This window comes from Notolepis coatsorum (genome assembly GCF_963971535.1).
Source record: "Notolepis coatsorum genome assembly, chromosome: 9".
Taxonomy (NCBI): domain Eukaryota; kingdom Metazoa; phylum Chordata; class Actinopteri; order Aulopiformes; family Paralepididae; genus Notolepis; species Notolepis coatsorum.
Genome location: NC_140173.1, coordinates 148,784,963 through 148,802,080, shown reverse-complemented (window position 1 = coordinate 148,802,080; position 17,118 = coordinate 148,784,963). Strand labels below are relative to the sequence as shown.

The window sequence follows — 17,118 nt, the reverse complement described above, 5'->3', positions numbered from 1 at the left end:
TTTGTTTCAACTTAATTGTGTGGTTTGATTCTTATCGATCAATATTTATTGTTATTACCTGCATTGCTTTTACAATTTTTCTTATTCTCTGCATTGCTTTCTATTCTATGCTCATTCTGTGTCTACATCACTGCTGTGAAGCACTTTGGGCTGCAATTCCTGTATGAAAGGTGCTACAAATAAAGCGTATTATTAGTACAACCACCGTAGGAATCCAGGATAATGTGAGGATTACTCATACAGCAGCATCAGGTCTACTTATGGTATATTGACGTACTCTGTGTGTGTCTGTGTGTGTGTACTCTGTGTGTGTACTCTGTGTGTGTGTGTGTGTACTCTGTGTGTGTGTGTGTGTGTCCTCTGTGTGTGTACTCTGTGTGTGTGTGTGTGTACTCTGTGTGTGTACTCTGTGTGTGTGTGTGTGTACTCTGTGTGTGTCTGTGTGTGTACTCTGTGTGTGTACTCTGTGTGTGTGTGTGTGTACTCTGTGTGTGTACTCTGTGTGTGTGTGTGTGTACTCTGTGTGTGTGTGTGTGTGTCCTCAGGTTCACCAGACGCTGTATCAGCGTTGCCCCATCCAGGGAGACGTCAGGGGAGCTGCTTTTGGGTAAGACCACGCCCCCACAGACCACGCCCCCACAGACCACGCCCCCACATACCACACCCCCACAGACCACGCCCCACAGACCACGCCCCACATACCACGCCCCCACAGACCACGCCCCCACAGACCACGCCCCCACAGACCACGCCCCCACAGACCACCTCTAACACAGACCACGCCCCCACAGACCACACCCCCACAGACCACACCTAACACAGACCACACCCCCACAGACCACGCCTAACACCACCCCTCTAACACAGACCACGCCCCCACAGACCACACCCCCACAGACCACCACCTCTAACACAGACCTCCTCTAACACAGACCACCTCTAACACAGACCACCTCTAACACAGACTACCTCTCTAACACAGACCACCTCTAACACAGACCACCTCTAACACAGACCACCTCTAACACAGACTACCTCTCTAACACAGACCACCTCTAACACAGACCACCTCTAACACAGACCACCTCTAACACAGACCACCTCTAACACAGACCACCTCTAACACAGACCACCTCTAACACAGACCTCCTCTAACACAGACCACCTCTAACACAGACCACCTCTAACACAGACCACCTCTAACACAGACCACCTCTAACACAGACCACCTCTAACACAGACCTCCTCTAACACAGACCACCTCTAACACAGACCACCACCTCTAACACAGACCACCTCTAACACAGACCACCTCTAACACAGACCACCTCTAACACAGACCACCACCTCTAACACAGACCACCTCTAACACAGACCACCTCTAACACAGACCACCTCTAACACAGACCACCTCTAACACAGACCACCTCTAACACAGACCACCACCTCTAACACAGACCACCTCTAACACAGACCACGCCCCCACAGACCACCTCTAACACAGACCACCTCTAACACAGACCACCTCTAACACAGACCACGCCCCCACAGACCACCTCTAACACAGACCACCTCTAACACAGACCACCTCTAACACAGACCACCTCTAACACAGACCACCTCTAACACAGACCACCTCTAACACAGACCACCTCTAACACAGACCACGCCCCCACAGACCACCTCTAACACAGACCACCTCTAACACAGACCACCTCTAACACAGACCACCTCTAACACAGACCACCTCTAACACAGACCACGCCCCCACAGACCACCTCTAACACAGACCACCCCTAACACAGACCACGCCCCCACAGACCACCTCTAACACAGACCACCTCTAACACAGACCACGCCCCCACAGACCACCTCTAACACAGACCACCTCTAACACAGACCACCTCTAACACAGACCACCTCTCTAACACAGACCACGCCCCCACAGACCACGCCCCCACAGACCACCTCTAACACAGACCACCTCTAACACAGACCACCTCTAACACAGACCACCTCTAACACAGACCACCTCTAACACAGACCACCTCTAACACAGACCACGCCCCCACAGACTACCTCTAACACAGACCACGCCCCCACAGACTACCTCTAACACAGACCACGCCCCCACAGACCACCTCTAACACAGACCACCTCTAACACAGACCACCTCTAACACAGACCACCCCTAACACAGACCACCTCTAACACAGACCACCTCTAACACAGACCACCTCTAACACAGACCACGCCCCCACAGACCACCTCTAACACAGACCACGCCCCCACAGACCACGCCCACACAGACCACCTCTAACACAGACCACCTCTAACACAGACCACCTCTAACACAGACCACCTCTAACACAGACCACCTCTAACACAGACCACCTCTAACACAGACCACCTCTAACACAGACCACCTCTAACACAGACCACGCCCCCACAGACCACCTCTAACACAGACCACCTCTAACACAGACCACCTCTAACACAGACCACGCCCCCACAGACCACCTCTAACACAGACCACCTCTAACACAGACCACCTCTAACACAGACCACGCCCCCACAGACCACGCCCCCACAGACCACGCCCCCACAGACCACCTCTAACACAGACCACGCCCCCACAGACCACCCCTAACACAGACCACGCCCCCACAGACCACCTCTAACACAGACCACCTCTAACACAGAACAACCCCCTGCTGGCCAGTGTGACTTACTACCATAGTGTTTTTATACCTGTATCACTGTACATATTAATACTAAACTCTCTACATACATCTGATTAGCACTATATACTCAGTAGTACTCATTTATATATTGTATATACCCAGTTTAATCACCTGTACATTGTATATTACTATTGCACTTTACTGTTACAGAGTAGTCAGGCTGTTCACGTGTTAGTTTGTGTTCTTCTGTGTGTGTGTCCTCCCAGGCAAGTCAGGCATGTACTTCGTGGAGGACAATGCAGCTGATGCTCAGGATAATCAGGTAAACACAGGGAGGTGGAGGGAGGATTATTGATCCCCTTAGGGTCTGTTAGGGTCATTATTATTTTACTTTATTATTGTTATTAAATGGGGTGTGTCTGTGTGTGACAGAGCCTGCAGGGGGAGACAGAGGCTTGTTATTAAATGGGGTGTGTCTGTGTGTGACAGAGCCTGCAGGGGGAGACAGAGGCTTGTTATTAAATGGGGGTGTGTCTGTGTGTGACAGAGCCTCCAGGGGGAGACAGAGGCTTGTTATTAAATGGGGGTGTGTCTGTGTGTGACAGAGCCTCCAGGGGGAGACAGAGGCTTGTTATTAAATGGGGTGTGTCTGTGTAACAGAGCCTGCAGGGGGAGACGGAGGCTTGTTATTAAATGGGGTGTGTCTGTGTGTGACAGAGTCTGCAGGGGGAGACAGAGGCTTGTTATTAAATGGGGTGTGTCTGTGTGTGACAGAGTCTGCAGGGGGAGACAGAGGCTTGTTATTAAATGGGGGTGTGTCTGTGTAACAGAGTCTGCAGGGGGAGACGGAGGCTTGTTATTAAATGGGGGTGTGTCTGTGTGTGACAGAGTCTGCAGGGGGAGACAGAGGCTTGTTATTAACTGGGGGTGTGTCTGTGTGTGACAGAGCCTCCAGGGGGAGACAGAGGCTTGTTATTAACTGGGGGTGTGTCTGTGTGTGACAGAGCCTCCAGGGGGAGACAGAGGCTTGTTATTAACTGGGGGTGTGTCTGTGTGACAGAGCCTCCAGGGGGAGACAGAGGCTTGTTATTAAATGGGGGTGTGTCTGTGTGTGACAGAGCCTCCAGGGGGAGACAGAGGCTTGTTATTAAATGGGGGTGTGTCTGTGTGTGACAGAGCCTCCAGGGGGAGACAGAGGCTTGTTATTAAATGGGGGTGTGTCTGTGTGTGACAGAGCCTCCAGGGGGAGACAGAGGCTTGTTATTAAATGGGGTGTGTCTGTGTAACAGAGCCTGCAGGGGGAGACAGAGGCTTGTTATTAAATGGGGGTGTGTCTGTGTAACAGAGCCTGCAGGGGGAGACAGAGGCTTGTTATTAAATGGGGGTGTGTCTGTGTAACAGAGCCTGCAGGGGGAGACAGAGGCGGCCTCGTTCTCCTGGACCTACGAGGAGATCAAGGAGGTCCACAAGCGCTGGTGGCAGCTGAGGGACAACGCCGTGGAGATCTTCCTCACGAACGGCAGGACGCTGCTGCTGGCCTTCGACAACAACAAGGTACTAAACATAAACAACAAGGTAGCGTCCCTACCAAATAAACTATCAAATCAAATCAAACAACTGAGTATGTTTATGTTTATTAAAGGATCCCCATTAGAGACGCATGAAAGAGCCTCTAGTCTTCCTGGGGTCCTGGACAAAACAAATACAATACAAAAAAAACAATACAAAAATGTATACAAATTCACATTATAAAATCTATTTTTTTTTTTTTAAATAAATAAATAAAAAAAATACACAGATAACAGTTACATACTTGACAAGTTTGCAAGATATCTCTTAATATTCTTTTTTGAAAGTAATTTTATTATGTATTGTGGATGAGATGTTTTTTGGCAAATTATTAATAATTTTAATGAAAAAAATAAAATATTATTTTATTTTATTTTGTATACATATTTGTTTCACATGTATGTGTAAGATTATTACTGTTTGTTGGTTTCCTTAAACATATAATTTTTTTACGAGTAATACACGATCACTCGAGTATAGCATGCGATCAATCGATCTTGATTTTTCTTAAAAATGCCCATCCCTAATATATATATATGCCAGTGAGTTTGAGAAAATTTGATTTTGGTAACGTACCGTCTTAGGCGCTGGGCTGGAAAAATAGGACAAAAAGAGATGTAGCATGAATGTATGAATGACTGTGTTTTTTCTATAGCACCTATCTAGTACTAGGACACTTATAATCCTTTTTCAGTTTCTCTACATGTGAAAGATGTCATTCACTTTTTGGTCCCAGTTTTGACATTAGTGATGACCGTCAAGTACGGTGTAGTTCTCTTTCTGTTACGGTGTAGTTCTCTTTCTGTTACGGTGTAGTTCTCTTTCTGTTACGGTGTAGTTCTCTTTCTGTTACGGTGTAGTTCTCTTTCTGTTACGGTGTAGTTCTCTTTCTGTTACGGTGTAGTTCTCTTTCTGTTACGGTGTAGTTCTCTTTCTGTTATGGTGTAGTTCTCTTTCTGTTACGGTGTAGTTCTCTTTCTGTTATGGTGTAGTTCTCTTTCTGTTATGGTGTAGTTCTCTTTCTGTTACGGTGTAGTTCTCTTTCTGTTATGGTGTAGTTCTATTTCTGTTATGGTGTAGTTCTATTTCTGTTATGGTGTAGTTCTCTTTCAGTTATTATGGTGTAGTTCTATTTCTGTTATGGTGTAGTTCTATTTCTGTTATGGTGTAGTTCTATTTCTGTTATGGTGTAGTTCTCTTTCAGTTATTATGGTGTAGTTCTATTTCTGTTATGGTGTAGTTCTATTTCTGTTACGGTGTAGTTCTATTTCTGTTATGGTGTAGTTCTCTTTCAGTTCTTATGGTGTAGTTCTATTTATGTTATGGTGTAGTTCTATTTCTGTTACGGTGTAGTTCTATTTCTGTTATGGTGTAGTTCTCTTTCAGTTCTTATGGTGTAGTTCTATTTCTGTTATGGTGTAGTTCTATTTCTGTTATGGTGTAGTTCTCTTTCAGTTCTTACGGTGTAGTTCTCTTTCAGTTATTATGGTGTAGTTCTCTTTCAGTTATTATGGTGTAGTTCTATTTCAGTTCTTATGGTGTAGTTTTCTCTGTTCTTATGGTGTAGTTCTATTTCAGTTATTACGGTGTAGTTCTCTTTCAGTTATTATGGTGTAGTTCTCTCAGTTCTTATGGTGTAGTTTTCTCTGTTCTTATGGTGTAGTTTTCTCTGTTCTTATGGTGTAGTTCTATTTCAGTTATTACGGTGTAGTTCTCTTTCAGTTATTATGGTGTAGTTCTCTCTGTTCTTATGGTGTAGTTCTATTTATGTTACGGTGTAGTTCTCTTTCAGTTCTTATGGTGTAGTTCTCTTTCAGTTCTTATGGTGTAGTTCTCTTTCAGTTCTTATGGTGTAGTTCTATTTCTGTTCTCACGGTGTAGTTCTCTCTGTTCTTATGGTGTAGTTCTCTTTCAGTTCTTATGGTGTAGTTCTATTTCAGTTCTTACGGTGTAGTTCTATTTCAGTTCTTACGGTGTAGTTCTATTTCTGTTACGGTGTAGTTCTTTCAGTTCTTACGGTGTAGTTCTCTCTGTTCCTACGGTGTAGTTCTATTTATGTTATGGTGTAGTTCTCTTTCTGTTCTTACGGTGTAGTTCTATTTATGTTATGGTGTAGTTCTATTTATGTTATGGTGTAGTTCTATTTCTGTTATGGTGTAGTTCTCTTTCTGTTACGGTGTAGTTCTATTTCTGTTATGGTGTAGTTCTATTTCTGTTATGGTGTAGTTCTATTTCAGTTACGGTGTAGTTCTATTTCAGTTATGGTGTAGTTCTATTTCTGTTATGGTGTAGTTCTCTTTCTGTTATGGTGTAGTTCTCTTTCTGTTATGGTGTAGTTCTCTTTCAGTTATTATGGTGTAGTTCTATTTCTGTTACGGTGTAGTTCTATTTCTGTTATGGTGTAGTTCTATTTCTGTTATGGTGTAGTTCTCTTTCAGTTATTATGGTGTAGTTCTATTTCTGTTATGGTGTAGTTCTCTTTCTGTTATGGTGTAGTTCTATTTCTGTTATGGTGTAGTTCTCTTTCTGTTATGGTGTAGTTCTCTTTCAGTTATTATGGTGTAGTTCTCTTTCAGTTATTATGGTGTAGTTCTATTTCTGTTATGGTGTAGTTCTCTTTCTGTTACGGTGTAGTTCTATTTCTGTTATGGTGTAGTTCTATTTCAGTTCTTATGGTGTAGTTCTATTTCAGTTCTTACGGTGTAGTTCTATTTCTGTTACGGTGTAGTTCTTTCAGTTCTTACGGTGTAGTTCTCTTTCAGTTATTATGGTGTAGTTCTCTCTGTTCTTATGGTGTAGTTCTATTTCAGTTCTTACGGTGTAGTTCTATTTCTGTTACGGTGTAGTTCTTTCAGTTCTTACGATGTAGTTCTCTTTCAGTTATTATGGTGTAGTTCTCTCTGTTCTTATGGTGTAGTTCTATTTATGTTATGGTGTAGTTCTATTTATGTTATGGTGTAGTTCTATTTATGTTATGGTGTAGTTCTCTTTCAGTTCTTATGGTGTAGTTCTCTTTCAGTTCTTATGGTGTAGTTCTATTTCAGTTCTTACGGTGTAGTTCTTTCAGTTCTTACGGTGTAGTTCTCTTTCAGTTATTATGGTGTAGTTCTCTCTGTTCTTATGGTGTAGTTCTATTTATGTTATGGTGTAGTTCTATTTATGTTATGGTGTAGTTCTATTTCTGTTACGGTGTAGTTATCGTTCTGTTCTTACGGTGTAGTTCTCTTTTAGTTCTTATGGTGTAGTTATCGTTCTGTTACGGTGTAGTTATATTTCTGTTACGGTGTAGTTCTATTTCAGTTCTCACGGTGTAGTTCTCTTTCAGTTCTTATGGTGTAGTTCTATTTCAGTTCTTATGGTGTAGTTCTATTTCAGTTCTTACGGTGTAGTTCTATTTCTGTTACGGTGTAGTTCTATTTCTGTTACGGTGTAGTTATCTTTCAGTTCTCACGGTGTAGTTCTCTCTGTTCTTATGGTGTAGTTCTCTTTCAGTTCTCATGGTGTAGTTCTCTCTGTTCTTATGGTGTAGTTCTCTTTCAGTTCTTACGGTGTAGTTCTCTTTCAGTTCTTACGGTGTAGTTCTCTTTCAGTTCTTACGGTGTAGTTCTATTTATGTTCTTACGGTGTAGTTCTATTTCAGTTCTTATGGTGTAGTTCTCTTTATGTTCTTACGGTGTAGTTCTATTTCTGTTATGGTGTAGTTCTCTTTCAGTTCTTACGGTGTAGTTCTATTTCTGTTACGGTGTAGTTCTCTTTCAGTTCTCACGGTGTAGTTCTCTCTGTTCTTATGGTGTAGTTCTCTTTCTGTTCTCATGGTGTAGTTCTCTCTGTTCTTATGGTGTAGTTCTCTTTCAGTTCTTACGGTGTAGTTCTCTTTATGTTCTTACGGTGTAGTTCTATTTCTGTTACGGTGTAGTTCTCTTTATGTTCTTACGGTGTAGTTCTCTTTCTGTTACGGTGTAGTTCTCTTTCTGTTACGGTGTAGTTCTCTTTCTGTTATGGTGTAGTTCTCTTTATGTTCTTATGGTGTAGTTCTATTTCTGTTATGGTGTAGTTCTATTTCTGTTACGGTGTAGTTCTATTTCTGTTACGGTGTAGTTCTCTTTATGTTCTTATGGTATAGTTCTATTTCTGTTATGGTGTAGTTCTATTTCAGTTCTTACGGTGTAGTTCTATTTCTGTTATGGTGTAGTTCTATTTCTGTTCTTACGGTGTAGTTCTATTTCTGTTATGGTGTAGTTCTATTTATGTTATGGTGTAGTTCTATTTCTGTTATGGTGTAGTTCTATTTCTGTTATGGTGTAGTTCTATTTCTGTTATGGTGTAGTTCTATTTCTGTTCTTACGGTGTAGTTCTATTTATGTTCTTACGGTGTAGTTCTATTTCTGTTACGGTGTAGTTATATTTCTGGTATGGTGTAGTTCTCCTTCAGTTCTCACAGTGTAGTTCTTAGTTGTAGTCATTTCTGTCCCCGCGTCATAGTTCCGTGACGACGTCTACATCCCGACCTCTTGACCTTTTTTCCGTTTCCCCCCGTGCCGCCGTAGTTCCGCGACGACGTCTACCACAACATCCTGACCTCCGACCTGCCCAACCTGCTGGAGTACGGCAACATCACGGCCCTGACGCACCTGTGGGGCTCGGGGCAGATCTCCAACTTCGAGTACCTGACGCACCTCAACAAGCACTCCGGGCGCTCCTTCAACGACCTGATGCAGTACCCCGTGTTCCCCTTCATCTTGAGGGACTACACCAGCGAGACCCTGGACCTGCAGGACAGCGCCATCTACAGGTCAGTCTTCCTCTGCTCGGGGAGAGACGTCACTCGTAGGCCAAGCTGCAAAGTCAAACATTAGCTGTAACCTTAGGAAAATCCATCATCCCAAAAACAATTGTGTTCGTTTTTTTTCGCCGGAACCTGCAGAGCCGGCCTACAAATGGTAAATGGCTGCTCAGGGTTCCCACAGACATTGCAAAACGAAATTCAAGGACTTTCAAATACTTTTACAAGCACTTTTTCATTTTAAAATAATACAATTCATGCTGTTTTTTTTTATTGAAAAGAAAAAACTGATCCAATATTTATGGCTTAAAAACCAATTTCCGACAATTAGTTACACTTTTACAATTTTATCATGGATAAACAAAACTTTCAATGGTTGATTTGAATTTCAAGGACTTTTTAAGCACCTTAAGACGAAATACCTTTTCTGGTCTGCATCCTCTTAAATGGTAAATGGCTGCTTTTTTATATAGCAGCTTGTATCCATAGCGCTTTACAATTTGTTCCTCACATTTTTACCCATGCACTCACACATTCACACACCGACGGCGGAGGCAACCATGCAAGGTGCCACAACCTGCTCATCGGGAGCAATTAGGGGTTAAGCATCTTGCTCAAGGACACATCGACATGGGAGGAGCGGGAATGGAACCGGGAACCTCCGGATTGCCAGACGACTCCTCTACCTCCCAAGCCACTGTCCGCCTACAATAGTGAATGTCCCTATAAGTGACAGATTAAATCCCCATCGTTTTTTTGTGATTAAATTTTTCTTTAGAATAATCGCATACAAAAACAATAATATAATTTTTTTTTAGAAAACGAAAAAAAAAACAAATAACAATTAAACAATTGTTATAAACAATTAAAAATATATAATAAAGGCTACATAAGGGAAAACCCTGCGGACAACCCTCTCCCATAATTATAGACGGACATAAAATGACATAACATTTTGTAATAGATTTCTGTCATTCAAATCTATAAAAGACTATTAGGAGGTTTCTGACTAAATAAAAGCAATGCAGACATAGAATTATGTCGTATCTGAAATAAACTCCAAGCTGTTCCCTAGCGACTGAAACCTATCGATTCCCTGAATTAAAAACGGTCTCTAGTGAATACACGATGAAGAAGCCTTTATTGGATTTGTTCGGCGGTTATTAAAACAAACGACAAACGCGTGCAGAACAAACGGGTCCTCGCGAGGGCAGCGTCTGGACAGCTCGGCTCGAAGGCCGACGGCCGGAGACGTGGTATAATATGAATGGGACTCCGAGAGTTGAGTCGTCATGTTTTATGCATGAAAACATGACAGAGTCATTATGACGACGAGTCACTTTAGCGCACAAGTACTTTGTGGAGACGTGGTACCCAGGAGGGAATAGAGTTGATTCTACACCAGACATGGGCAATTTACGCCCCGCGGGCCATATCCGGCTCTTTGGACGTCCCTCTCCGGCCCGCGTGAGGTCAATCAGAACATGAATGAAAGAATATTTATGCCGTTGATGCTATAATGTGTGTTGCTTTTATTTCTAAACATGTGCAGTTTTTTTCATTTCCGTTTGGATGCACGTGCGTACACTAGGGGTGGGAATCACCAGAGGCCTCACGATACGATACTATCACGATACTTGAGTCACGATACGATAGTATTGCGATACTAAATATATTGCGATATGCTGAGTATTGCGATATTAATATTGCGATATATTGCGATTTATTACCTTTTTTCAACTGCAAAGTAAAACTTTGTCAACATGTTTTATCTAATAAAATAAAGTTTTCAGTCTGTTCATCTCACTTCAATAATTTTTATTGCAGAACATGGTATTTTCTCAAGCAGACGGATGTCAACACTGTAATCTGTGTTGCATGTACCTGACAAACTGAACTGTTTGTATTACAGTCATATTCCAACTTAACTGAATGCACACGTGTGTGTGTGGACTACTGTACTATTACAGGTATTGAAATGAACAATGCAACTTCCTTATACAAAAAAATATTTATTTACATTTTTTATGAATAATTAAATATCGATACTTGGCGTCCCTGTATCGATACAGTATCGCCACGCAAAGTTTTTTCCCCCACCCCTAGCGTACACCTACTGTATGACCTGCTGCGTGAACAGAGACACGTGAGGCTCCTGCAGCTAACCATCCACACGTCGGCTCACGCCGAGAAAAGAAAAGTTGATACCGAATTTTTCAACAAGACATCATGGAATGCTAAATATTAATTTACATAAGTGAAAGGTAACGCGGTGTGCTTAGTTTGTGGTACACAGGTCGCCATATTCAAAGATTACAATCTGAATCGCCACTACGTGACCAAACATGAGGAGAAATCTACAATCTACACACAGCGCCACACGGTGGCTCTAGAAAGGCCGGACGTGCATTTACAGCATATACAGCATTATATATAACAAGACACCACAATACCACAACAACAATAATAACAATAATAATGACATTAGCAATCATAAAAATAATAAATACCAATTACAGACACCACAAAAGACACCACAAAAGACATTTCCTCCCCCGCTCCCACACCCCCCACCCCAGGACCCCCGGACCCCCCCTAGGACCAACACCCCAACCCCGCTCCGCTGCTATATGGAGGTCTTAACCTTCTCGGCCGCTGCGACCCACAGCTCAATGCTGGCCTGTCCCACTCCACATAGACAGCATTATTGTACATACTATCATACAGAGTTATATGGGTTATATGCAGGTGTATAACTAGGTATATAGAAAGATTATATGCAGGGATATTCAGACAGATATGGATATATATATGCTGTAATTAATGGTATATACAGCACTATTGTACATGCTATCATGCAGAGTTTTATTTATAGGTAGTTATGATTACTATGTAGGGCAGTTGTAGACGGTGAAAGCAGTAGGTAGGTTATTGAGTATAGGCAAACAGAGTTCAAAGTTTCGTACAGTATGGGTAACCAAGCCTAGGGTATAGACCAGGGGTTCCCAATAGGCGGCCCACAGGCCACATAAGGCCCGCGAGGCATTTTCATTTGGCCCGGCAATGTTCTATTAATCAAATGTGATTTTTTTAAATAAAAATACTATGTACGTTTCTCCTATGACAATAGCGGCCGCTTTTATTATGAGATTTGTAGCGCAGAGAACTTTTATTCTGAAACAGGAAACGCCTCCACTAGTGCCTCCGCCTCGCCGCAACATCATGTCAGCCGAACCTTCGAAAACGTGCATTTGAGCGGAGATTTCCGCATTGACAGGCTCTGATTGAATTAGTTGATCGGCGAAAATGGCAGACGAGGGCAAAGTGCCGCGATGTGCGCACGGCACGCGCGTGTGACGGCCCGATGTCGAAGAGGTTAATTAAAGCCAGAAGCCTGATTAGACTGTGTGGAGGAAATGAACCCGGTCAATGAATGTAGATGGTCAAATATAGACTTGGTTAACACAGGTTTATTATCAGAGTTGTTAGATGGAAGACTCAGCGAGGACAACGGTATGGTGTCCCCAGGTGAGCTCCCGAGTCCACTCAGATGTGGCTCTTTATAGACCATCGCAACACTTCCGGTATTCTGAAATCATGGGAGAGAGAGAGTGGGGGGGAATGAATGAATGTGGATGAGAGCCTTGACATTAAGGGGTTGTAAGTACGGCTGTGGGGGTGCTGGAGACATGACCGGGAGGGTCATCAAGGAGAAGCCGCCTTTTCTCAGTCCTTGCCCCACAATGGTGGAACGAACTTCCCACCCCCAGTTAGGACAGCCGACACCCGTCCAATCTTTCGCTGTCGACTAAAGACGCACTTCTTCAACCATTATCTGAAATAAAAAGATATATATATTAATAATCTAACCCTAACTAACCCTACTGTCATGCACTTGTCCTAATATACTAACCTACACTGTAGCACTCAACACTTTGATGAACATTGTTACTCAGCTGATAGAGTTGTGCCCTTCTTGATGACTTACAGAACTTGTAAGTCGCTTTGGATAAAAGCGTTTCAGCTAAATGACTAAATGTAAATGTAAATGATCCAATAGACTTTTATACGCCTGAGTCTCCGGAACACGGAGGGACCAATTCCAAGTCTCTGCCGAGCTATAGTCACCTTTCCGCATCTACTCCCGAACTCTGCATGCGCAGATTGATAAACCTAGAAATCCAGAGACTCGGGGAGCTCCAGTAGCTCACCACGTACCTCGAGCGCTATTTCGGCGCCGGGGACAACCGTGCTCGTCACGGATCTGGGGTTTAGCGAGTTCGAATCCCGGACTGCAGCCGTGCCTTTCCCAGAGTGTCTTCCCCCCATCTGTACCCCCATTCAGCCTGTTTCTGTCGGTCATTCTTGACCAGAGTAAATGCGATAAACGCAAAAAAGAGCCAGCGGAATGGCCAAAGTTTAAAAAAAAAAAAAATCCAGAGACTCCGTGGGAATTCTGTGCATGCGTAGTTCGAGAGTAGTTTCAAGTTTCAAGTTTCTTTATTACCGGTAGTTGTCATACAAAAATACAGAATACTTTTATATGAAATGCTTTTTTCTGTTTTTCTCCTGAGGGTGTGCTAGATAAAAATAGATAAGTATAGTCAAAAGTGTTCAATATACAATATACAATAGAGTAGGAAAAAAATTAGTAACTGAGTAATCGACTTGGGAATGCTCACTCTGTGTCAGTGGTGCAGTGGCAAATTGACAGTAGGTCAAACGCTGCGCGCGCATGCATAGTTTTTTTTGGCTGCTCTCGTCCTGCAGCTGGATACTATTGCCTCACAGCGCGGCCGTCAGCGCGCGGCCCAGAGAGCGCCGCTGGCTCTGCGGCTCTGCAGCTGCATGCTTCTCCGGGAGTCCGTTGGATAATGCCATGTAAAAAGCGATTGCGCGTACTTCAGCCTCAGTGACCGAGGTATAACGCCGTTATACCGAGTTATACCAGCACTGCACCACTGCTCTGTGTTCAGGAGACTCAGGCGTATATAAAAGTATATTGGATCATGTCTCCAGCACCCCCACAGCCGTAGCTACAACCACTTAATGTCAAGGCTCTCATCCACATCCATTAACTTTCTCCCCCCGCTCTCTCTCTCCCATGAGCTCAATGTAACGAGGAAGTGCAGTGGTCTATAGTCAAGAAGAGAGCAGGAGGAGGGGGGGCGGACATGGGTTGGGGCTGGGTGGGACTGAAGGTGTGAGACGTCTGTCTCCAGGATGGGGGGGGGGGGGGTCTGTGAGGGGAAGGGGAGGGGGGGCGGAATCAGGTGAGTATGGGGGGGAGAACATGACTGGGGATTGTTTGGGGGGGAGGGGATTATTATCATACAATTGTCATGGTCAATCAGTTCAGAATCCACTTCCATCCATCGTTCTTTGATTAATCACACGCTCCACACAAGATACATCGAGGCTTGAGACGTGGGAAGTAGAAAAAACAAAACACATTTTTCATCTGTCATTTGACCTCTGGGGGGCAGTATTGTTCATTACCGCTCTCTCTCTCTCTGGCTCGTCTTGCAGGAACTTGAGCAAACCCATTGCTGTCCAGTCCAAAGAAAAAGAGGATCGTTATGTTGACAATTACAAGGTAGGACTTTCCTTTTCAATACCAACCACAGCAGTTACAGATGTCATGAGGACGTCTCCTATTGCTTTCTCTCTCTCTCTCTTTCTATCTCTTGCTCTCTGTTGCTTTTTCTCTGTCTCTCTTTCTATATCTTGCTCATTATTGCTTTCTCTCTCGCTCTTTCTATTTCCTGCTCTATTGCTTTATCTCTCTTTGTCTCTCTCTATCTTTCTATCTCCTGCTCTCTATTGCTTTATATCTCTCTCTGTCTGTCTCTCTCTATCTTTCTCTCTATCTCCTGCTCTCTGTTGTGTTATCTCTCTCCGTCTCTCTCTGTCTCTCTCTCTCTCGTGTGTGTGTCTCTCTTTCTATCTCTTGTTCTCTATTGCTTTATCTATCTCTGTCTCTTCTCTCTCTGTATCTGTCTCCTTTCTATATCTTGCCCTCTATTGCTTTCTCTCTGTGTGTCTCTCCCTCTCTTCCCCCCTCTCCCTATCCCTTATATGTCTCTCTCTCTCCCCCTCTCACTCCATCTCTCTATCTCTGTCTTTCTCTCTCTCTCTATCGCTCTCTTTCTCTCTATCTCTATCTCTTGCTCTCTCTCTCACACTACATACAGTCTTAAACACATGTCATTAAAACAGTTGTTGTTGTTGTTGTTGTCATCAGTACCTGGAGGAGGAGTACAGGAAGGGGGTCAGGGACGACGACCCCATGCCCCCGGTCCAGCCCTACCACTACGGCTCCCACTACTCCAACAGTGGCACCGTGCTGCACTTCCTGGTCCGCATGCCCCCCTTCACCAAGATGTTCCTGGCTTACCAGGGTGAGTGACACACACCAGTGTTTCCCATTAATTACATAGACGTTAATGCCATTCAGAATGTATAACATAGCTACAACACACATTAACGTTAATACAATTACATGCATCATTGTTGACAATGAATGGGTGGGGCTAGTGACCGAAAGGACTGGACACAGGGACAAGTTAAACATCAATTAATTTAATACAACAGGTTGTTTCGAGTTGCGCTGTCGCGCCTAAGCACCACAGGGCTATCCTATACGGCTTTGACGCTTCCTCCTCGTCGTCGATTGCCTGTAGCGGCATCTAACGTTAGCTAACGTTAAAACGAACCTAAAGTTGTTCACCAACAATCTCAACATTTGTTTTAGCGTTGGGTTCGGGCCCAGCTCTCTGCGTTGCTACCAGCTTGGCTGGTCGTTCATACTAATACAATTGGCAGTATTAGGGGGTGGGAAGCTGGTGGGTGGGGATCGGACGTTGTGGACAGCGACTCCTACAGGTCGGTTGGTGCGCCTGCGCAGCAGAATCAGGAAGCGACGAGGGCGGCGTGTCCCTCCCACGCAGACCCTCGCCGCTGAGAGATCGCGCTGTGCAGGTGAAAAGATGCGACGGCTGCCTCCTCGAGTACCGGAGGGGACACGTGATGTAAGGCTTTGTCCACATTGCAGCCGGCTTGTGGGAGGCATGGCCTAACAGCGTTCGAGACAGGGGAGGGTAGAATTGGACAATACGAAATTGGGGACGGGAGAAAAAATAGAAAAATGGGGAGAAAAAGTAGATAAAAAAAAGAACATTTGTTTTAGCGTTAGCTCAAAAACACAGAACCGGACGACACAAGTTGTCCGCTCATAGATAGGTTCCGCTAGCGATAACAACAATACTTCCGGTCGGGGGGTTTCAAAATAAAAGAGCAAAGTCTAAAACACCGGAAAAGACGTTTATTCTGTACAGCGTTTTTCCTCCACGAGTAATCGATCACTACTCGAGTACATCATGCCATCAATCGATCTGGATATTTTTTTTGTGAAATGCCCATCCCTAGAATCCATCGAGAGCAATGTCCCCAACGTTGCATCAAACCTATTCAGGGTTTCCACTGCCTTTCAGAGAGAGGCCACAGTCTCTCGGCTCGAACATCAACACACCGGGATGGGATTTTTAGGATTCTCAAAGGACACATATGAGGCTATTCATGAGGAGCCGCAGAAGGAAAATACACCCCTGGAACTCATTCAGAAGTCGTGCACAGAATACATAAAAATATATTGAAACTTTTCTGTTTGGTGTTTATGAAACAATGCTATGCTGGCCCAGTCTTTGTCTCAATAAGACGTCTCGATAATGCAAAAATATTTGACTTCCAAGTAACTAGTAACTGATGGGTTCAGATAAATGTAGTGGAGTAAAAAAAGAAAAACTTACAATATTTCCCTTTTAAATGTAGTGGAGTTAAAAGTATAAAGTTCCCCTAAAATGAAAATACTCACGTATAAAGTACCAGTAGCTCGAAATTGTACTTAAGTACAGTACTTGAGTTAAAATACTTAGTTACTTTCCACCACAGTACAACCGCCTGGTACTTCCCCATGTCTCCACGCCTCGTATCACCGCTGTCGTGTAAAAACCTTGTTGTTTGTACCTAAATGGCAAATGGAGCTTGTATCCAAAGCAATATCCAACCATAGAAACCAGCACA

General features: G+C 43.8%; 1 protein-coding gene across 1 annotated transcript in view; it reads left to right on the top strand.

The window, feature by feature from the left end:
* The window catches only part of lyst (lysosomal trafficking regulator), a 190,048-nt gene that overhangs the window by 144,065 nt on the left and 28,865 nt on the right, over positions 1-17,118 (top strand). The window contains 6 exon segments of the mRNA XM_084322050.1: positions 546-607; positions 2,951-3,006; positions 4,086-4,238; positions 8,801-9,045; positions 14,566-14,632; positions 15,281-15,437. Coding sequence (XP_084178176.1) covers positions 546-607; positions 2,951-3,006; positions 4,086-4,238; positions 8,801-9,045; positions 14,566-14,632; positions 15,281-15,437 — 740 coding nt within the window.